This window comes from Drosophila nasuta, chromosome X (genome assembly GCF_023558535.2).
Source record: "Drosophila nasuta strain 15112-1781.00 chromosome X, ASM2355853v1, whole genome shotgun sequence".
In the NCBI taxonomy this organism is placed as follows: Eukaryota; Metazoa; Arthropoda; class Insecta; order Diptera; family Drosophilidae; genus Drosophila; species Drosophila nasuta.
Window position 1 is genome coordinate 7899364 of NC_083459.1, and position 24065 is coordinate 7923428.

Below are 24065 nucleotides of genomic sequence, written 5' to 3' on the forward strand. Positions count from 1 at the left end.
AAGCAGAAATAAGAAGAGAAAACTTTCTTCGAGAACACTACAAATTTATTTTCATATTAAAATTGTAAAGCTAATATAAAAAATGTATAATTGAATTTACTAAAAATAGAACTTTGAAAATCAAAATAAAATTGTAAAATAATTATAAATGTATTTATTAATATGTAATGTAAATAAATTCTCAAAATAGAGGCTGAAAAGTATTTAAAATTAATTGACAAATATAAATGTAAATAAGGACTGACCACATAAATGATTCCGTGAAGTCGTAGCTAACATATTAAGTATTAAACAAATATTTCGTATGTCGAAAAAATAATTTTAACCTGTAGTTTAAGATGTTGTTTTCATAGTATATCTATCTCGCTTTAGCGGTTCGCTGCGCTTCTCAGAGTTGTGTGCAGGGTATTCAATGATTCAACGAGCACTCAATCACTTGCGCCGCATTTACAAGCCAAAATTTATTTGCCAATGCTGTGTACTTATGCAAATTTTTAATGGCTGCAAATAAAGCAGTTCACTCTCTGTCTCTCTCTCTCTCTCTCTCTCTCTCTCTCTCTCTCTCTCTCTCTCTCTCTCTCTCTCTCTCTCTCTCTCTCTCTTTCGCTGTTATGCTCGGTCTCTGTCTAAAGTTGGCCAGCAATCTTTCGAACCATAAATCTGCACAAACAGCCTCGACAACAATAACAAGCTGAAGATGAAGGAGAAGGAGAAGGAGAAGGTGGCAAGGATGGTGAAACGAAACTGTAACGCGCCTTGTTGTCCATCATCCGCGCGCAATGCGCATTCCATGACCAATGTTATTGTTGCCAGTTCTTTTCACTTCAATTTACGGGACGCTGGCGCGGAAGGCGTGCCACCTCAGCCCCGCAAACAAACCCGGCAACCCGGTAAACAACAAACAACCAGCAAGCAGCAAGCGGCAAGCGGCAAGCGGGGAAGAGAGATAGAAGTGAATACACTCGCAATTTTGGGGAAATGATTCGGTTACGGACTTGGTTTCAGTTACGCCGTGCACTTTCCACGCTGGACAATCGAATGGACACAAAGGGCCTGTAATTGAGTGAAGCAGGAAAATGGCAGTTGAAATTTTCGCAGCCACTGTAAAGGTGCTGCCAACGCATCCGCATTCGCATCCGCATCCACATCCACATCCACATCGGCATCAACATCAACATCTGCTGTCTGAACCCATTGGGATCTGTTGCTCCTCCCGTTGATGCTGCTGTTGCAGTTGCAGTCTCGAGTCGTATAGAGTCTGGGGGTTTTTATTAGAGTTTGGGTACGCTATTTGAGGCCCGTGACGAAACAATCTCCCTGTCGATTTTCGTGCGATTTCACCCCCGCTTTTGTACATCCCTTGCCCGTACTTTGGTGTGGCCACCAAAAACTCGTCGTCGCCGTTGGCCGCGTCAATTGAAAATTGAAATTGGAATTTCGTGCAAATATTTCCAATCCAATTTCAATTTTACAACACGCAACATGGCCACTAGCTGACGCTGCCTGCCCCCTGGCAGCCGTCTCTCTCTCACCCACTTCCTATCTCTCTCCCTCTCTGTGTGCCACGGCTGTTATCCAGTTCCCTGCGTCCGTGAACCGCCATCAAGCGAAATTCGTCATAATTAATGTGCCTGATTTGAAGCCAAAAACATTTACATCCACCGCCAGCATCGCAATTTGAGTTTGCCATTGTTTTGCTTTCGTTTTTGTTTTTGTTTTTGTTTGTGTTTTTCACTTTTATTTTTTTCTCTTCTTGTTTTGTTTTGTTTTGTTTTGCTTTTATTTTTAGTGCAGATGCTGTTGTTGTTGCTTTGCTTTGTTTTGTTTTATTTTGTATGTTGCATGCGGCCGAATCGACAGTGCGAGGACTTCAATTTGATTTCGATTTGAAGCATTCGGTTTTTATTCTAATTCGCAATGTGAATGCGATTGCGATTGCGATTCAACATTTCATTCGGCGCACGGCTAATCACAACTCATCCATCACCTGGCCTGGCCATGGCATACTATTTTTATTTACCCTCCCCACTCTAGTATACATTTCTGCTTCCCTTCTCATATTTTTCTTCTGCTTTTTGTTTTGCTTTTTTAATTAAGCAAATCAAACGACTGCAATTTGGTTTCGCAATTAATGTTGGCTTTAAAGTGCTGCGATGGCCATTCAACCAAGTCGAAAACTAATGTGATCTGGCAAATACAATTACTCATTCTAGGCTGTTCAAGATCGTATTTGTACTTGTAAGTAGAGATCAACTATTTATCTTAAAGAATACAAAAAACTATTTTAATGAAATGAAACTTAAGCATTTTCAAAAATTCAATTTCCAAAAAAGAATAAATTATTTTATTCAATATATATTTTTTAATAAAACAATGAAAACTAAAATCACATTTATGTGGCGGTCTTCCCAAATTAGCTATATTAAGTATACGACAGGCGAAACAAAGACTTTTGAGCCTCATAACTTAGCACTCTACTGTTGCGTATTTCAGTGAGTACTTATTTGATAAATTTTCATTGTTATTGAATTAAATGTTGTACATAATAAAGGTTATTTTTTTAAACTATGAAATTAAGTATACGCTATGTATGAAATTTACAAATCTCAGCAAATTTAATTTAAAATAGTTATGCCTGCAATGTTATGTACGCGTAAGCTGAACAATTTTATGCTGTTGTTGCTTGTTTATTAATCTGATCTGTTCTGTGTCGAGGCGTGGACAAAAGGCCAAAATCGCTGGAAAATTGAATAAGTGTTAATTGAATATGTCGCAGGCAACGCGAGTGCTAACTATGACATCAAGAGCAGAGGAACAATTTCCATTACCATTCGGATTCGCATTCGCATTCGCATTCGCATTCGGATTCGCATTCACAGTTAAGTCTACAGTCACGTGCTGAGGCCCATGTCCACTTTGGAGTCAGCCATGCCATCTGGTCTGCTCTTCTCTTCTCTGCTCTGCTCAGCTCTGCTCTTACGTTCTCTTGGTCTCGATGTCATTCTCGCTCTCATCCTTGTCCACATTCTGTGTCTGTGTCCTTGCCTTTGCGTCGGTTTGGAGGGCTCAGCCATGCGTTGTCCTTTCAGCTGCTTTTAATTTCCATGTCCGCTCGCTTGCATTTTTCTCGCCTTTGTCATTTCAACTGTTTTTGTTTGAGTGCGCTCAACCACCATAAATGCCACCCCCACAACCAACCACATGGCCAACCAACCAACCGACCAACCAGCCATCATCTAACCATCCACACCCAGCAGTCAGGCAATCTTATAGCTGCTGTGGCTGATGCTGATGCTGTCGTAACGTTCGCATAAACAAAACTATGAAATGCCTTTGTCAGTCAAATCGTTAAATTCCCTGACAATTCTCATTTATCATCGGCACAGGCCGCGAATCCTCACAACTTTCATAAGTTTGAGTCAACCAAGCATGCAGCTATTCACTCGCTCGCTCACTCACTCATTCACTCAGTCAGTCAGTCAGTCAGTCACTCAGTTAGTGAGTCAGTCAGGCATTTGCCACCTGCTTCTGGATCTGCGATAGATATTTGCATATATCTCATAACTTTTCCCTTATACACTTCTATTTTTGTTGCCTGTTGCCTGCCTTCGCTCTCATAGATCTTTTATGAGTGACTGTAAAAGTTCTTCTGCAGCTTCTGCAGCTTCTCGCTCTCAGTTTCTCCAGTTCACTTCCGCTCAAAACTTCGCTCCTCGCACATACACACTTCTCTATTCTCTCCACTCCACTTTGTTTTTCTCTCGTTTTCTGTTTACACATTCATTTTTTTTTTTTTTTGGTCAGCTTTTTTATTTTTTGTTTGTGAGATAGAGAGAGAAAAACTTTCCCTGCTGTTGATGCTGCTGTTTGGGTGATAAAGACGCAGCTTTTGTGGTGAATTTAATTAAATTTATGAAAAATTTACATATTTATTGGTTTAAATGCCCAAAAATTTTTTGCTGGCCACATGCATGCGTGCTCTGTTCTGTGCTGTGTGTGTGTGTTTGCTGACTGTCTACAGACAAAATAAAACTGAATATTCATAAAAAATAAACCGAATGCGAGAGAGAAGACAATAAAGTGCGAGCACGCAATCAAGTTAGGCAACTAAATACCCTTTATCGTTTAGCTTAAAAGTTAAATTTGCTATGAAATATAAAAATATTTATAGCAGAATTCGAAATTTAATGTGATACTTGATATTCATATTAAAATCAAATCAATTGCCAATTTTTAAGGGTATGCAAAAGTCTCAACTGCATGTGTTGATAATCAAGTGCTGAAGAACAAGTTCAACTTTCATTTTATGAGCTTCACACACACACACACACACACACACACACATGAGTGAAGTGCTCCACTTATATATTGGTAGTTATTTGGTTTACTTAAAGGATTGTGACTCTTGCGAAGGTAAGCAAAAGGATTTAAAGCATAACCAATTCACAATTCAAGGTGGAATAAAATGTAGACTAAGCCACAGTCGTTCAATATGTATGTACTATATGTATGAACGTCCAAAAAACACATATCAATGCTGGCATTTGGAAATTGATATCTGTGCAAAGCATCCATTCTGTCAATTATTGAATGCATTTGTTGTGTCTCTGATTGAATTTGATATGCGCTGTGTGTTGTTTTAACTTATACGTTTTGGCTCATTGATCACACGAGCTTACCAATAAATATTAAAACAATCGACCAATGCTGTTCAATTTCAAATTTCGGTCAAAAAACATCAACGAAATAAACAACTAAATAAACAAGCAAACAAACAAATATATATATATATATATATACTCGAAGAGTATTATATTGTCTACGGGCAGTAGGACAGGGACAGCAAACAGGGAACAGAGAGATGAGCAACTGAAACGTCGGAAACGGGGACGGGGACGGGGACGGGGACGGGGAAATAAAATAAAATATATACAAGTTTAATAAATGATATAAGCCCAATGTGTGTGTGTGTATTATTTTGAGAATTTCGTTGCCAACGTGTCGTCGGATAAACGTGCAGACTTCAATCGTATTCATATCGAGCGAACTCGCGTTTATGTATTTGGTATTTAAAATTCCAGTTCGTTAAAACGCTGTTGTGAATGAGTGTTGAAATGCACAAAAAGCCGAAAAAAAACACTTAATTTATGCAAGTTCTATTGACATTTCAAAGAAAATCAAAAGCGTTAAGATTTATCAAAAAATTAAATACATAACATACATAAAATATATATACGATTAAAGTTTCTGCATTTATTGACTAGTCGGTCAACTAGTTTGGTGTTTAACCATCATCATCATCATCATCAGCTGTCTGACATCATATATAGTATACATATATGATACGAAAAACTGAGACGGCTCAGCACGATATCTGAATAAATCTGAATTCGATTTATCTGGATTTATAAACGATTCCAATTCGAGGAACTGAACTTTTTTCTATGAAAAATCACACAATTTCAAGATCACGTATAAATATTCATTAAATCTATAGCTGCATACACGTCTGTAGTTAAAGTTCCGCATTTTTAAACTTTGATTATACTACTACACAAAAAAAACTATTATAGTGAATTGATGCAGCGTGAGATCTGTGGCCTGAATCATATACCAAATGAATAATTATCTCTAACAAAAATAAATTCCACAACAATAAATCGACAGTGATTTAATCTCTCTCTATCACTTTGACAAACAACTCAAAGCATTAAACTCTTGTCACATTTTTTCTCCAGCTCAAACTTCGACAATGTTCTCGAGCCTTTTGAAATGACGCAATTGTTTGGAGTTTGATGTAATTGATATGCACTAACCGAAGTCCAAGCTGGGATTGTGTTTGTCCACTTTAACTGTAATATGCAATTAACATGTTATTGTTATGCGGAACGTGTTCACCGCCTTTATTTGTTGTCCAACTCCCAATCCCAAGTACCTTTTCGATATAATAAGTAGAAGTAGACACAGTAGACACAGCAGACACGCCCCTGGCATTCAAATTCTTTAATTACCAACCAAAAGCCAGAACTCGAACTTTAACGATTCTTCCAGATGTCACAGATAATCACACGCACACACACACACACACACACACACGTACACGTACTCGCACGCACAGACATAAGTTAAAAGTTAAAAGCTATATGAGGCAATATGCATAGTTTGGTCAGATCTGTGCACCAAGCGGACCCTCGGTCTCTGCCCTCCACCTCATTGAAATGCACGCGCATGCGCCACTGTCGCATGACCTAAACCGGCTCACAGTGGAAAAAATGCATCGACTTTGAAAAAAGTATTACTTATTTTTTTGGGAATCGAAAGTTCTTTTTTGTATAAAATGTAATATTAAGTACTAGATTTATTAAAACAAAACAAAAATTAAATAAAATAATATTTTGAAGTTTGAATACATTTAAATAAATATTACAAATTAAATAATATTTATTATATATTATATTTAGTTAAAAAATCTAAATCCTAAAAAAATTTTATTAATTGTTCATTAGGCATTTAATTCATCGTATGAATATTAAACAGTCACTTCAAATGAAGTTAGAATTATTATTTTCATTTACAATATTAACAAATATAAAATTAAAAATTTATTATAATAAATATTAAAAGCAAATTTATACATAGATATATATCGGATCATTTATTGTCTATTTGTTATATTAAATGTAGTATTATATATTAAGTTAAGGTCTGATCAATATTATTGGTTAATTTTCCCTTAAAATGTTGAATTTATTTAAGCCTTTGTAGTTGTGTTTAAGCAATATCTTTGTGTTAATTTTAATTATATTTAACAATTTTAAATAAATAATTATAATTATAATTATAATAGTTTCTTATTGTTGTATATCATTTACATTGTTTTTAATTTTTTTATGAGTAAAAGTTATTGAAGAAATAATTTTTAAAGGTAAGGTCTAAGTTGCTTTGGCTGACAATCTGGTATATTTGCACACTACGGTTTATTTTGAATATGATATATTTTTGTACTTTTGCGGTATATTCGTTTGGTATATTTTAAAGCTAATACCACACCGTTTTGCTTTAGTTCACAATGGGTAGCGGGTAATTCACAGTCGAGCACACTCATCTGTAGCTTTCCAACTTGTTTTATTTTAAATATATGAAATTTAAAATCTATTAATGCAATAAGAAAAGAAAAATTAATGCAAACCTAAAAACCTTTATTGAAATAATAATAATTGATATTTTGAAACTGCAAAATGTTGATCACAAGTATCTTATGTTTTCTTGATCTTTTCCATTTATGAGCATTCTTATGGAATGAAGCTAATTAAACAAATGAAATCATTAAATAATATAAGTATTATTTCATCAATCGAAATAAATTCCAAATATATATATATTTTTAGTAATTGGCAACACTTTTTTGACCACGGTGCCAACTGTTGCGCGTCATCATCGAACCAGTTGAAATGAAAGTGAATTGAGAATAACTAAAGCCGATAAACTCTCTCGCTCTCTCGCTCGCTCGCTCGCTCACTCTCAACTGTTTGGCTCTCCCGCTCCCACTAATGGTTCGCTGTCTCGCTTTGGCGCATGCTCAGCGTACACAACGCTGATCGCTGGAGCGCTGTTGTTGTTGCTGTTGCTGTTGCTGGCAGCCAACTTGAAAGACTTGAACTTAACTTGGTTTCTTGCAATTTCTTTGGCGCTGTCTGCGTTCAGTTGGCGGTTTGCATTTGCGCGTTGCGGACGTCTCTCCATCTCCATCTTCTTCCATCTTCCAATTTTTTTCGAACATTTGGCTCGCAGTGGGCCAAAAAGCAAAAATCAGTGATTTTGTGTAACTCGGTTAACAAATAAGTAAACACACTTGCGTTGCGTTGGAAACTTCAAGATGCTGCAGCATTGTCTACTCGCAACGCTGCTAATCGCCGTTGGCGTCAATGGTGAGTAACCACAGTCTACTGCAGTCGAGTGCACTCAGCAGCAATGTTGCAAACAATATCCAATACACATACAAATCCAAAACATACGAAATTAATTTACAAAAAAAAAAGAAAAAGAAGAAAAAATGAGCAAAGTTTCCGCATTCGTGTTTGGCTATTAATGTTAATCGTTTTGTTGTTTTTTTTACTGTGCAATACGAAAAAGTGTTGACGTTGCCAATTGGGCTTCCTGTGTAACTGTGTGTGTGTGTGCTCGACTGTGTATGTGTGTGTGTGTGTATACCTTCGTCTTTAGTCTTTGTCTTTGTCTTCCTGGCGCGTTTGCCCGGTTGTACTCGTATTTCTTGTTTGATCTTTTGTCTCGTTTCGGCTGCGAATTAGGTAACATTGCTGGCATTTCATTGACTTTTGCTCTTATCATAAATGGTTTTTCCAACAGGTTTCGCACACACTTACACACGCACACACACACACTCACATTTGACAGCTGAAAGGCCTGCAAGGTCAGCTGTCCTGCATGCATGGGCTCCACAACTCCTCGACTCCAACTTCAGGTCTGAGATTCCAGTAGACGCAATGCAAAAAAGTAAAAAACTGGATATTCAGCCGGTTTCACTTTTCTTTTGCTTCTCTGTGCTCCTGCTTCCCCACTCTTTCCCTCTCTCTCTCACACTCTACATCTCGTTCTCTCTCTCTATCTTTTAACTGTTGACGATCCTTACGTAATATGCGTGCTCCAACGTTGACCTCCAACTTGATTAGCGGCTGCTTTTGCTTACTCGCTCAACTTTAGCTCGGTTTCCAGTTGGTTTAATTAACATTTCGCCAACGGCACACATTAACAGCATCGACTTGCTATCTCTCTCTCTCTCGATTTCTGCATGTGTGTGTGTGTTTTAGTATATGTTTATACGGATAAAGCTGTGCTTATGAATATGCAAATATTTGGCGTATATTTCTGCAGCAGCTTGGGGCGTTTGGCTTTGAGCATTTTCATGGTCAACTTCAACTGTTTTCCATATTTGCCCCATCATCATCATCATCATCATCATCCACCGCATCAACCACAGCAGCTGCTGCTGCTTCAACTCTCGACTCTTCTCTTCTCTCTTCCTCACTCACTCTCATTCAATTCCGCAGGGATAAACGAACGGATTAGCCATATCACCTTTTTCTTCTGCACACATTCATTATGAATTTGAATATGTAAATATCGAATCATCATTTCATTTAAAAATTTCTTCTGGCGATTTCACTTTCATTCGTTTATCAAAAGAAATGAAAGAAAAGAAATACAAAAACCCGTTTCGTAAACAACAGATTGCATTAATTATGTACATTCAAAAGAATGTAAATGTGTGCTTTTCGGGCCTGACACCGAAACGCAGACAATTAACAATCAACCACGGGCCATCATCCGGGCCCCAAAAACCGGGGCAATCCATTGCTCGTAACAGTAAACACAGCTTCATTTATGCAACTCGCTCGAGAGTCGGTTGTGACATTGATTTCATATCAATCGAAATTGAAACTCAGCTTCACCTATAGCCACAATCACAGCCACAGCTACAGCCACGGCAACAGCTTCAGTCTCTGTTCAATCGCTCGCGTTGCATAATTATAACAATAATAATGTCAAACCAATGAAATGGTAATAAAAAAAAATTAAAAACAAGACTTTTATGCTACAACGCGTAACCAGCACATGAAGAGAGTTGGCAGCACTCTTTAAAGTATCAGAGCCTGGGATTGCCAACTTGTAGTGGCAAGAAAATCTTCTTGGTTATAATTTCTTAATATGGATTGATTTGAATTAATTTTAGAGATTTCAATTAACTTTTTGCATTTGTATTTTTAAAACATTACTTTCAAAGACCCTTAAAGGGGTTTAATGCTATTATGGTTAGCTAGCAAATGAAGAGAGTTGGCAGCACTCTTTAAAGTATCAGAGCCTGAGATTGCGAACTTGTAGTGGCAAGAAAAAGGTTATACCAGTTCATCAAGAAAAACTTCTTCGTTGTAATTCTTAATATGGATTGACTTGAATTAATTTTAGAGATTTCAATTAACTTATTACATTTGTATTTTTAAAACATTACTTTCAAAAGACCTTTAAAGGGATTTAATGCTATTATGGTTAGCTAGCAAATGAAGAGAGTTGGCAGCACTATTCAAAGTGTCAAAACCCGAAACTGTCAGCTTGTAATGGAAATACCAATACATCAAGTAAATCCTATAAAAATTTTTTGTTTTCAATTAGTTTTTTTCTTTTCAATTCTTAAAACTTCACTTTCAAAGTCATTTCATAATGCTTAACCAACAAATGAAGAGAGTTGGCAGCACTCTTTAAAGTATCAGAGCCTTGGAATTGGAATCCTGCATTGGAATTTCAATTAAAATAAATTTCGAAAATCTTACTTCGCATATTTTCAGTCTAAGCCTTGAACTATAAGACAATAATTGTTAATATGTTTATATCTGGTTTTCAGATTTTTTAACTTACATTTTTCTGTAAACTTTACTTTTAAAGTCCTTTGTAAACTTCATATTTTTCATTTATTTATTCAAGATACCAAACTTAATCAGTTTGATGACGTTGCTTCAACATATAAATCCACATATACATACATATGTATATCCATATGTGTACTCATACACTTACATATGTGCGTATATCTCTCTGCATGCTTCGCGCTCGTGTTCTTAATGCGGTAAATAAACATAATTTAAAAATACATTAAAAGCGAATTGCAAAAGGCAGCGGCATCAAGTCAAAAAGCGAGAGAAAAAAAAAAACCTCCAAGATGAGCCGACAAAACGAATGAATTCTTCCATCATCATTCTTTGTTCCATCCCATCGCATCCCATTCCATTTCGTTCCATTTCATTTCGTTTCTTTTTGGTGTTCCGCTTGCGTCACATTCGACGAAGGGCACATGAGCCATTTAAACGCAAATTTGTTGACAAAGGCAAGTGGCTTTGGCCATTACACACTCGATGCGCCAAAAGTCTGGGGAGTCTGGAGTCTGGGCAACCAAATCGGAATTATTTACAATTTAAGTGTTGTAAATGCACCAACAACAAAGGAATACACCAAAAAAATGAACAAAAAACCGGAAAGAAAAAAAAAACAAAAGAAACATTGTTGCAAAAGGAAGCGGCAAAAACATTTAAGCAGCTTAACACACACACACACACACACACAGGGACTTAAACACACTCACTCACACACATGCGCGTCGTGAAAAATGAGGCGCAAAGCAGCCACAGAAATGCGTGAAAAATTACTTGAAAATGCCAACGGATAAAAAGCAGAAACCGTTTTACCAAATACAAACAGTTGGCATGCCTGAGGCAAAATAGCAACAACAACAACAACAACAATGAAAAAAAACACACGCCAAGACGCAGAGAGAAAGTGACAAACAGATGCAGACCGCGAGATGAAAGAGGGAGCAAGACAGAGAGAGAGAAAGAGCAAAAGTGGAAGAGAGAGGGGTGCAGATGAAGAGGATGTGTAATGCGTCTATTACAAATGAAGCACTTTAAGTGAAAATATATCAAAATAACGCCAGCTCATAAGCCGCCTGCTGCCTGCTGCCTGCTGTCCATTTCCCCAGAACCTATTGAGCAACCCTCGTTGGCGAATATCGACGGTGGGAAGCGGGGGGAGAGCAACGGGCGACGGGCGACTTTGGCTTGCAGTTCTCATTCATATTCATATATCAGTTGTGTAATTTATTGCCTTTTCGTCCGTTTTCGGTTTTCATTTTTCCCACACACACACATACACACACACACGCTCACATACTTAAGCAACGAAATTTTTCTGCGATTTTTGTTTTCTTTTTGCGGCTTGCGATAAATTAAAAACAAAAGATACAACATAAAGACAACAGCAAAACTGAATTTATCCCAACACTCGGTACCCTTCGATTTTTTCATTACGAGTATTTGTTGGTCTTAAATTCATTATTTTATTTTCTTGCCTTTATTAATTATTAATGACATCGTCTTAATTTATTCAAGTATAAAATTCTAACTAACTATACATTTTTATTCCTTCATAAACACACTTAAAGTCTATAGAGACTTTTGCAATTATTTGACACATTTCGAAAAGGAAACACAAATACAAGTATTTCAATAGTTGCCATAAAAATTGAATTTCATTTTCGCTTTCGCTTGGTGCTTGGTGCTTGGTGCATCGCTGCCTCATTGTTGTGGCTTCGAAGTTGTGCTGACTGAGTTGCCTTGTGGCTCAGCTCAGCTCGCTTTAAATTGCCACAAATGTTAAATAAATTATGAGCCTGAGCGAAACAACAACAACATCAACAACAACAACGACAAAAAGAACAACTGCAACATCAACAGGCGTGCGCAACAACAACAACAACAACAACGTATTTATAAACAAACAAAGAGAAAAAAAAAAGACGAGTCGAAAGCGTATTCACAACGTGCATAAAATAAAGTTGGCCGATTTTTCAGCTGTTCACCAGGTTTTCAGTTTACAGTTTTTACAACGAGCTCCCTCTCTCTCCCTCTCTCTCTCTCTCTCTCTCTGTCTCTGCGTGTTTTATTTTCATTTTCTTCAACACATTTAATTTCTTCAACAAGCACGTGGACAGCATTGATGAGGAGGGGGAAAAGCAGGGGGCAGCTGCCGCTGTTTGTTGAGAAAAAGATCCTTTGCGTGTTTCAGTGCACGTTCAGTTCGGTTCAGTTCGGTTTTTCTTTTGGGCTTATTTTTAATTATTATTTTTCGCATTGGCAATTTCTTAATTAAAGGCAAAAAGTCCCACGTAATTGGCGTTATGCCTTTTAAATACATTTACAATAATTTTGTTGCCGCAGCAGTGGCAACAACAGCAAAAGCAAAAGCAAAAGCAACAACAACACCAACAGCGACAGCGACAATGGCAACTGCAGCAGGTGACAAGAATATACAGCAGAGACAGCAGAAAAGATCCTGACAGAAGGGTATAACATAGCTAAGAAGCTTCACTTTACCAATTTAGATCTTTTCAGTGCATAAATAAATATAAACATTTATCAAGCACTCTTTACAAACCTAAATTTACATTTACAAATCAAATTATAATTTTGAATTAATACATTTTTGCTTCGCCTTTCACCAAATATTTTAAATTAAACTTTAATAGCATTAAAAAAAATGTTAAATAATTTAGAAATTTATGTAACACCATTTACAAATCATATTATAATTTTGACTTCACCTTTCTCTAACTATTTTAAATTCAAAATTCAATTTTAGTTCATTTCTTTACTCCGATTGGCTTTCTATAAATATTGAAAATATTAATTTGACGTAATTAAATTTCTTAAGCTTTGCTAATCGAATTGAGCAAAAGTCTTTTCACTGCCTCATAAAACTCTTAAGATATTCCAATTTATCAAATGCTTTCGCTTAAGCATCGAAGCCAAACTTTCTTTCCCTTAACTTCGCCAAGCAATTAACAAATTGCTGGCGACATTTACGAGTATGCTTGACCCCCATTGCTTTTAGCTGCTTTTGGCTGCTGCCACGTCCATGTGCAGGTTAATAAATATTAATTAGCCATAATAATTATATGAAAATGTGTGTTCCTTGTTGTGATTTTGTTGTTGTGTTGCTGTGTTTGTTATTTATTCTTCTGCTTCTTGCATATTTCTCGTATACAACATTACAAATATTCGCATGCTTTATTTTATATAATTTGTTGTTTACTTTTTGGTTTTTGTTAAATTTCGTTTTTTTCTCATTTTTGTTTGTGTTGTTTATTGTTTGCTTTACACACACGGCATTAAAATTAACTGAGTTTTGCTGCCATTGGCGCATTGTGGTCACGAGATTTTGTTTTTGTTATCGCTATTGTTGTTGTTGTTATCCCTGCATAGAGACACATAAATAAACACACATATTGACCACATACAAACACATGTACACTAACATATTTTTCGGTCGCAAATTGAAACTTATTGGCACGCAGCTCTTAAATAACTGCCAAATTGACGATGCCCTTTCGCACCAACATTTTTATGGCCTTTGCAGTGGGCATTAACATTATATTACATTTTACGCCATCGCAGCAAAGTTGCACAACTTTTGCTTTGTCTATCAAAATCTTCGATTACACACTCAGGTTTTATTGAGACTTCGATAATTATTGCCATAAAAAGTGAAGTGTAAAAAAAGTGCAAATATATAAATCTATTTTTTGTAAATATAACATCAAAAGTGAAGTGTAAAAAAAGTGTAAATATAAAAGTGTATTTTTATAAATGTTACATCAAATACTATACAATCAAAACGCATTCTAATTTTTTGAATGTTACATTTTGCAATCTATTCAAATTGAAAAGTAATATCAAAAACTAATTGTAAAATATTTTTGAAAGAAATTAGAGAAATATTGCAATGTTGGCACAAAGGATAATCAATATGCATCAAGATTGTCCACTTTTAATAGCTAAACAATGAAACATAAAAACGGTATTGTTACTTTCGAGATTCCTATATTTACCAAAAGTTAAAATTCAAAACAAAAATGATGAAAACTTGAAAAAGACCAAGCGTGCAAAAGTGGATGCTTTGACTATAAAGGCTATAAAGACATTTTAACTAACTTTACATCAATTATCAATTTATTAGTAGATAATTATTGTATTTCAATGTTAAACTTATATAACATCAATCATCATTTTTTCAATTTGCTTTAATTCAACACCAATTCGAATTGCAAACTTTTCTTTTGCTCTGTCAACCAGAGAGCATTTCAACTTCGACACAGCACAGCACAGCACAGCACATATTTGCGCTTTTCTTGATTGTTTACTTATTTATTTAATTTTTTAATTATTTTCATTTGTTCGTTTGCCAATCGAAATTCATACAAAATCAATTCGCAACTCGCGTAGCACATAGGCGTCCAACCATGGTCAACGGTAGCGGCATCGTCGTTATTTTGGGGCTGTTGCATTTTGGTTGCATGCTGCAAAAAAATGGAAGCAGCGCTGAATAATGTAACCGAGAACAACAACAAACACAAATAAAACTATATGAAAAATGAATAAATAATTGACGCAAACACAAACAGCAGCAGCACAGCGTGAAGGAGAAAAAGAAAAAAATAGTAGAAGATTGGGGGAAGAATGTGGAAATGTCACCGAATTTATATAAATGTTTGCAGAGTTTTTCACTCTGACTCACTCTGGCCAATTTATGTGTGTGCTCAGTGGATTCGTTTTGCATGCACTTTGACTGCAGACCATGTTAACGAAGTTGGCTTAAACAGCGCACAGCACACAGCGCGCACCGCGAGCCATTAAAATGTGTGTGGCTTTTGTCGCAAGACTTAAGCAAAACAAAGCTAAAACCGAATGCTCAAAAGTCAATAAGTGAAATGTTGTTAAATCGTTCAATGATTTAATCACTTAATCGCACAGTAGAAAGTAGTACGTGTGGGTTGTTGTTGTTGTTGTTGTTGAGCTTAAAAGGCTTTAATTGTGCATTAACCACACTCCGATGATAATCACCTATAGGGCGCACGCACTTTTCGTTGCATACTTTGAGGCGCTGCTTTTAGGAGATTAAATAAATCGCATACAAATCGGGGAAAAGCTATCAATTAATTGACAGTTGGCCGAATGCCAAATGTCAAATGCCAAATGCCAAATGAAAAATCAAACCCAAATCGTAATCGATTGTCCGCCGAAAATCCTTATAATGCTTATAATTATAATAAGCATTGATAATGGCGCGCACATTGCGTATACGCAGCGTGCCACAATAATAGTGTGCATTTAATTAATATTAGGCCAAATGGATATGCTTTATGAATAATTGTCGAGACAGTTCGTTGCACATACGCACGCAGAGTACTCTATTAATACCCTATACACGTAATTTAAGCGGGTATGCTTGACTTATGGAAAGTATTACACAAACCAAAATAATGTACTTTGAATCGGTTATTAAGCACTTTTGTGTTTAGGATATTTGTTAGTCAACTATTTTTCACACTCTTTCGTATGTTTTTATTGTTGTGGCTGCTGTTTAGATGCGTCGCGTCGCGTCGCGTTAATCTAATGCTATTAGCCAATTTATATTCATTATATGTGCAGCTCAAATGTTCACCGTCCACGCCCATTATTATTGATGTGGTTAAGCATCAGACTACTCGATGTTATTGTTGTTGTTGCTGTTGCTGTTGCTGCCGCTGAATCGTTTGCATTAATATTTCAATTTTAATTCGCTGCACTTTTTAGTTAATCAATTGAAAATCGCAATTTAATTATAATTTATTTTTTTGTTTTCCCTATTTCCCTTTCTCTCTCACTTGTTTGTTATTATTGCAACCGTACGTTTTGGTTGTTGTTTTTTTTTAATTGATAATTTGTATATCTTTTTGTGGCTTTCATGCAATGTCAAGCTTAGATTTACTTTTGCTACCGATAATGCAAAGAAAATAATGTAAAAATAACTCATTTGATTTACAAATGAAAAACGTAAAAAACGCGTTTGTAATTTGTCAATTGCACGCCTTTAATTGTTATGATTATTACAGTATTTGTATATATTAATTGTTGAGCTGCTATTTTAATGCAATCTGTTTCATTAAATCTGTTTGTGTCAGTTGGATATAATACAAAATTATTTTATTTCATTCTTTTCTCTTAAATTCTTTTGCAGCCCAAGGCAAGGAGAAGGAGGAGTTCACCTGCCCATCGCATATTGCCAATGGCAACTATGCCGATCCAGCGACCTGTCGCCGTTTCTATCAGGTAAAACTTTGGCATGACGAAAATAAAATTTCACAAAATAAAATTGTTGAAAACTATATTTTCTAAACATATTTCTCTCTCTCTCTCTCTCTCTCTCTCTCTTGTTGCAGTGCGTGGATGGTTTCCCCTATTTGAATCGTTGCCCCTCTGGCCTATACTTTGATGATTTGCAAAAGTTCTGCACGTTCAAGGATGAAGCCAAGTGCGGACCATTGCCAACAAGTAAGTGATGAAGTTATGTCTAAGCTGCTTCAGTCTGCTATTAATAATCAACAACAACAACAAAAAAAAAGAAAAAACAAAATAAAGAGCCACAACTATGGCTTAAGGTGGTGCAATGAGAGGCAGACAAAGAAAGAAGAGAGCGATGTCGGTTCGTTGTTGTTCGTTGTTGTTCGTTGTTGCTACAAATAGCCAGAGGGAATGGCATTAGCAGAAGAAACAATTGAAAGTGCGCCATAAATCAGGCAAACCCAAAAGTTTAAGTGCACTCTCAAATACCACATATGCATGCGTGAGCGAGATGGCACTACGAAAAGAGTGAGCGAGAAAGAGAAAGCGCACGATTTTTGGGGAGCAGGTTTTGTGGCAAATGCCAAGCGGTTTGCTAAACGATTTCAAGTTTGCAAAACCAAAGTTGTTAACTAAAATAAAAGGCGAAGTTCGAGGAGCACACACACACACACACACAGCTCAGACTATGCTGTGGCTAAAAGAAAAAAAATTACATGGCTAAAACTGCAGAGCAGAGCACGAAATTTATTAGAAGCTCCAAATAGAATTGGGCATTCTATTAGAAAACGACGCTGGCTGAAGGCAGAAGGCAGCAGGCAGCAGGCAGAAAGCAGGCCAAGCCTCTGAGATAAGCAACTGAATGTGACAGAGTTATTTGAAGGAAAGAGATGCAGCATACAGATAAGAAGTTGCATAAGATGCACTCGCTCTCGTTTTGTGTCTCTGTGTTGGTGTTGCAAGACATTTGCTGACCGGATGTTGTGCATTTGGAAGCAATTTTGAGTAAATGTCGCATAATTCATTTATGGCCCAAAGTACAGAAACGTAACTAGTAAAAAAAAGCTGAAAATAAAGATCGAAGCACTTCGATGACAATGCAATTGAACAGCAGCCACAATGAGTTTGCCCAGAAGAATTTACCCCACCCACAAAATTGTGCGCTCTATTGAGTTTGGTAACGATGACAATGACAACGACAACGGCAACGACAACGACAACTTGGCGAGTTGCAAAGGTGGCCCAGCGGTTGGCCAAGAGACTGGCTGTCTGGTTCACTGGCTGGCATGATGAATGCCAAGTGCTTTGGATGCGTTTCTAGCATTTGAGGGCACTTCAAATGGAGCACAAAACGCGACCGCTTAAGAATACCCAAGTGCCGCAACAGAGATGTGTGTGCGAGTGTGTGTACGTGTGTGTGTTTGTGTGTGTGTGTGTGTGTGTGTGTGTGGGCCATTAAAGCTTACATTTACGATTTAGTTTTCAGTTTAACTGCTCGCCCATTTTGGCATTTATCTATGTGAGTGCGCTTTGCCCCCTTGCCACCCCACCTTTGTGTGAGTGCATTCATACATATATACATATATAGCAGCATCTGTGTGCTCTTTTCGGGCACCTCGACAGACAGCAGACAGCAGACAACCGACAACGGACGACGCTCAACGCTCGACAAGCACAAGACAATGAACGACAGTTACAACCAAATTTTTACATACACTGCGCAAACTATTTCTTACATCATTCGACCTGCACTAAAGAACTAAGAAATAATTATGTCAGTGATATATTTGTATTTTTATTTATTCGATTTTACAATGAGTCACAATAAATTGAAATTGTTCATAAGTTTATTGTTATAATATGTGAATATTTTCAAATCATTATTTAAAACGAAAGAAAAGCATTTATATTTATAGAAGAAATGTTAGATGAAGTAAATAATATGTTCATTTACATTTATAAAACAATATTAAGAATATTCAAATGAATATTTCATATTTCATTGAGGAGAATTCAGATAAAAATCTAGACTAGTCAGGATATATTAAAAAATATTAATAAAATAATATTGCTTTTATATGAAATGATTATTTAAATTCAAAAAAATTTACTTTTAAATGCTTAAAAAAGAATGTCAAGAGAAATCCATTAAATATTTCGAAAAAAAATATACAAATGAAAATTATTAGAATTTAACTAATGTAGAAAGTTGAAGTTGTTTTTATAAAAATAACTAGTCTATATTATAAAAACATATGAGCATAATTACTCAGATTTTAATAAAAAAAAAGCGTATTTAACAAAATTAATTTACTCTAATATTACATAACAAAAGTTTATTCAATTATAAAAATCATTTTACATATTAAATTATGGATAAATATTATAAAAAGTGAATTTAGAAAACAGTTAAAAATATTTTGTGAACTTCAAACTACATTAAGAGTATATCTTAGTGTGTTAGTTTCTGATGTTGCACTTATTGAATTTTTGGGAAGTGTAAAAAAAATAAAATTAAATTCGAGGTTGAGCCGCAAGTCGTATGGCATCTAATGCACACATATACAGTACACACACACACACACACACACATACACATGACATATCGCTCAAATGCAAGCACGCACTTTTGCAGTAGTCAGCATCGCCTTCGCCTTCGCCTTTTGCCGCGTCGCAGTCAGCGTTACAGTTAGCCATCGTTGTCGGAAGGAAACCGCTTGGAAGAAAGCTACGACAGCTAAAGCATTTGGGATTTGCGTAATACCAACTGGAATGTTGTCTCATATAAATAGCTCTCTGCTGTGACTCTGACGGCAACGGCAACGGCAACGGCGACTGCGGGCGAACAAGAGACTCCACGCATGAGTATGTGTGTGTATGTTGAAGTAGAAAAGTAATAACATAAATGACACACACACACACATACACATACAGAGAGAGAAAAAGTCACCTCCTGCCCCCAAGCCGCAATGCTATAGCCAAAGTAAAGTAAAGGCACGAGGAGAAATATTGCAGCAGAGATTAGGTCAAAGCTCTGTGCATAAAAATTTTGCGTTTTTTCTATATATTTTTTTTTTTTTTGCTGACGCCACTCACACACTGAGAAAGATCCCATATACATATTACGTGTGTAGTTTCAATTTTTATATTTCTTTATTTTTTTAGAGAAAGAGAGAGAGAAGAAGAGTAAATACTTCGTCGTTGTATCTCGCTGAATCGCCTCACAGCTTATCCAATATAACAATTTTTGTGTCTGTTGGCCATTTGGCAATTTTTGTACGGTTGCGATGATTATACTATATACGCATAACATACTATATACTGTAAAAAAGGGTTTAACCAAACAAAAGCAAAAGAAAACTCAAATACGAAACCCAATAAACGATGGCACATCACACAGATGCTATGGATTGTTTGGCAATAACGTAGCATAAACTTGATATGAGCAAATACGTATGACGTATAAACAATACAGATGAAAAATAACCAATTGACTTGACAACTTTACAAACTTTGTCTTCAGAGGCGTTTTCAGTGAATGAAATTTAAAAAAATTGGACATGTATATGAAAAACAAAGCACGTTTAAAATAGTTAACGTGCTTTTCCAACACAATCTTTCTAAATAACAAGTAAGAAAGCTACAGTCGAGTGTACTCGACTGTGAGATACCCGCTACCCATTTTTAATAAAAGAAATATATTTTGCGATATTTTTTCAAAATATACCGAATATACTGCAAAAATACTAAACATATATCAAATGGTATATTTGGTATGATGACATAGTACCGTATTTAAAATATACCATAGACGGCAAAGCAACTAAGACCCCTAGTAAGTAGGCGTTTTTGCCGATACAAAAGTATTTCTTTAATAACTTCGACAATTTTTATCTGATCGCAACCAAATTTTCAGAAATCATAACTACTATAGTAGTTATCATATATATACCAAAATTCGGAACTCTAGCTTTAATATTACGCTTGTTATTCGATTTTCTTGATTTGCGGGGGCGGAAGTGGGCGTGGCAAAAATTTGAAACAAACTTGATCTGCGTGCAAACATAACAAATGCTATCGAAAAAAATTATAGCTCTATCTCTTATAGTCTCTGAGATCCAATGTTTCATACGGACGGACGGACGGACGGACAGACGGACAGACAGACAGACGGACAGACGGACATGGCTATATCGTCTCGGCTGTTGACGCTGATCAAGAATATATATACTTTATAGGGTCGGAGATGCCTCCTTCTACCTGTTACATACATTTCCTGCCGGCACAAAGTTATAATACCCTTCTACACTATGGGTAGCGGGTATAAAAACTTGCACTTACTTTTAGATCCGCTACCCATAAGGTAGAAGGGTACTTTGTAGCTACAGGAAATTTATGTAATAGCCAAAAAGAGCCGTCTCCTGATTAGCGTCAACAGCTGAGACGATCTGTCTATCCGTCCGTCCGTATGAACAATAAGATCTCAAGGACTATAAGAGATAGAGCTATAACTTTTGCCAGCAGATCAGGATAAAATGACTACGGGTCTACTTAGTTGCTTTGGTATATTCTATCCTCTATGGTATATTTTGTTCTATGATATATGTAGAATGTAGTACAATATAAATATAACAAATATAGCTTTGATATGTTTTAGTATTTTTGCGGTATAAGCTGCAAAAGAACTTTTGGTATATAGTTTAGTCAAATATATATTATACAAAATATATGTATGTAAACATTTAATGAACTGTCTACAACTTCATGTTTCTGCACACAGACTTTACTCGCATAGTTCGCTCATCTATGCAACTGTTTGTGGCAAAAGCAGTTCATCAACAAATGATGCAGTTGAGCCAACCCATTACCTGTCGGCACCTCAACCAAAAACCACAAACAAAATCCAAAAAACCAAAAAAAAACAAAAAAAAGAAAACTCTATGATAATTTGGCACAAAGTTTATGAACAACTTCCACTCAATGCACTCATGTAATGTGCTTTAGCCAAAATAGCATTCCTTCGTTATGACTCGTTAAAGTTAGTTTATTATTGTTAGTGATTTTTGGTGAATGTTGGCTAAAAGTTTTCGCAGGGTATCCGAAGTCCGCATAGTTGAATTGTTGCGATGCTAGAGCAAAATTCATTAATAATGCTCGCATATTTTGAGCTGCGCCTGACATTTGTGTAGATTTGAAGGAAGTTGAGGAAATGCATATCCTTACAGTCACTCACTGATTGCCTCTAATCGTCTGGCACTTTAATTTGCAAGCCATCTGCCAGCTACATAAGCCAGCCGGGGATTACGAGCTGCTGCTGCCACAGAGAGAAAGAGAGAGAGAGAGAGAGAGTCAGCGTCTCACTCCAAACATTTTGCGAGTTACCTCCCCATTTTGGCCTGCTTGCCATCCCCATTCAAAAAAAAAACCCACAAAACCGATGCCGAAGCTGATGCTGAAGCTGAAGCCGACTTTGCCTTTTGCCAAAAATCTCAGCTGACGAATTGCTCGAGCTGCTCATTCGGGGACCCAAAATGAATTTGAAATTGTGACAGCAAATGTCCCCAAATAAATAAGCAAAAAGTGGCTTCTTTTCATTACGAACATACACACACACACACACACACACACAGATGAAGAGAAAGAGAGAGTGAGAGAGAGAAAGGGTATGCAATACAATGTGCATATAAATACGATTTTATTTTATTTCACTTCGATTCGTTTCGTTTCAGACAGAAATTAGAATATTTAAGCCACATTTTGGCTAGATAAAATTCAATAAAATCTGCGTACGCACACAGCTGAGAACAGAGAGGCCAAAAACTCTGTGTGTGTGCGTGCGTGTGTGTGCCTGATTGCTTGTGTCTGACTGTCTATCTGTCCAACTGTTTGACTAGCTGACTGGCTTATTTAGCTGCCAAGTTTTTTGGGGACCAAGCTATTGACAGAGCGCGTCCAAGCAGTTGACAAACTGCTTCTGCTGCTGCCTCAAAAAAAGCAAGACTTACATACTTCCCATATATGTATATTTAGTTGAACATCTACTTATGCATATGTATACACACATCTTTTTAGTTTAGAATACGTTGGAAAACTCTCTCTCTCTCTCTCTCTTCCTCTCTGCAACACGAGCTGCTGAAATTCGAAGCAATTTTGCACTGAATAGTTTTCAATTTCATAATTCAGTGAGCACGCTCAATGACAGCATTTCAATATTGCTTACACAACAACCGAGTAGCAACGGCAACGGCAACGGCAGCATCTAACACACAACTCGCACAAATAAGCCCGAACTGTCCGCATTACGTATACGCAGCGTATGCAACTTGTTTGCTCTTTCTTCTTTGTTTCGTTGTTGTTGCTGCCTGTCGAGACTGTCGCTGCCAGTGTGTGTGTGTGTGTGTGTGTAAGAAATGCATAAGACAAAGTTACTAAAAGTGTTTATTACATTTTATTCAATAACTGTGCACAAGTTCTCGACACACAGAAAGAGTCAGAGAGAGTCAGAGAGAGACAACTAAACACGCACAATTTCCAGTTGCTCGGGTGCGCAAATTTGCCAAGTTACTTTTTGAAATAATAAAATTGTATGCATTTATTTAGCTTGGCTCGGCTCGGAGGGTCAGCAGAAGAATTTATGTTGATTGCACAGTCTGCAATTGACTGCCACTCTGTGTCCTCTGTGTTGCATGTGTGTGTGTGTATGCTATGTGTGTGTGTGTGTGTCCTGTTTCTGCAGCCTTTCATTCATTTGCTGACCATGTCCAGGCCACTTAATTGTCCAGGCGTTTCATTTCATTGCTGTTATTTATGATGTGACCACAAATATTTTCCAACATTATTGATATATCCAGACACACACACACACACACACATGCATATATTAAAGTTGATCGGATCAGAGCTCTGTTTTGTGGATGTAGCAAATTTACTTGCAAAATTTGTATTGCATACTTAGAGGCGCACCCGGAAATCCTACTTTAACTACATGTCTGTGCATTAGGCGTGAATCAAGTTCATATTTCTACTTAAACACATTTACATTTGAAGCATCAATTTTCGTATTCTTCATGTAACTAACGGCTGTCGATGCTGCTGCTGTGCATTGCGTAAGCCATAAAAAGTGAGTGCGAAAAGCAAAAGGAAAATCCAGCTTCATCTGTTGCAAATGCATTCAACTCTTATTATCCCGTTGTCAGTTGCCCAGGACGACTTTTGTTGTCAATCTGCTTGTTTTTGTCATTGTGATTGCAGCATCAACTGCTGCTGCTGCTGTTGGGCAGTTATGGCATCGAGTGTTATGCACAGGCAGACTGGCTGCCAGGCAGCGATTATTCAGTT

General features: G+C 36.6%; 1 protein-coding gene across 1 annotated transcript in view; it reads left to right on the top strand.

Annotated features, from left to right (window-relative positions):
• Nucleotides 1-7709: 7709 nt before the first annotated feature.
• Nucleotides 7710-24065, top strand: part of LOC132796688 (chitin deacetylase 1) — a 51754-nt gene continuing 35398 nt past the window's right edge. The window contains exons 1-3 of the mRNA XM_060807942.1: nucleotides 7710-7928; nucleotides 16624-16715; nucleotides 16826-16937. Of these exons, the coding sequence (XP_060663925.1) occupies nucleotides 7877-7928; nucleotides 16624-16715; nucleotides 16826-16937 (256 nt within the window). The 5' untranslated portion in view covers nucleotides 7710-7876. The remainder of the gene's footprint in view (nucleotides 7929-16623; nucleotides 16716-16825; nucleotides 16938-24065) is intronic.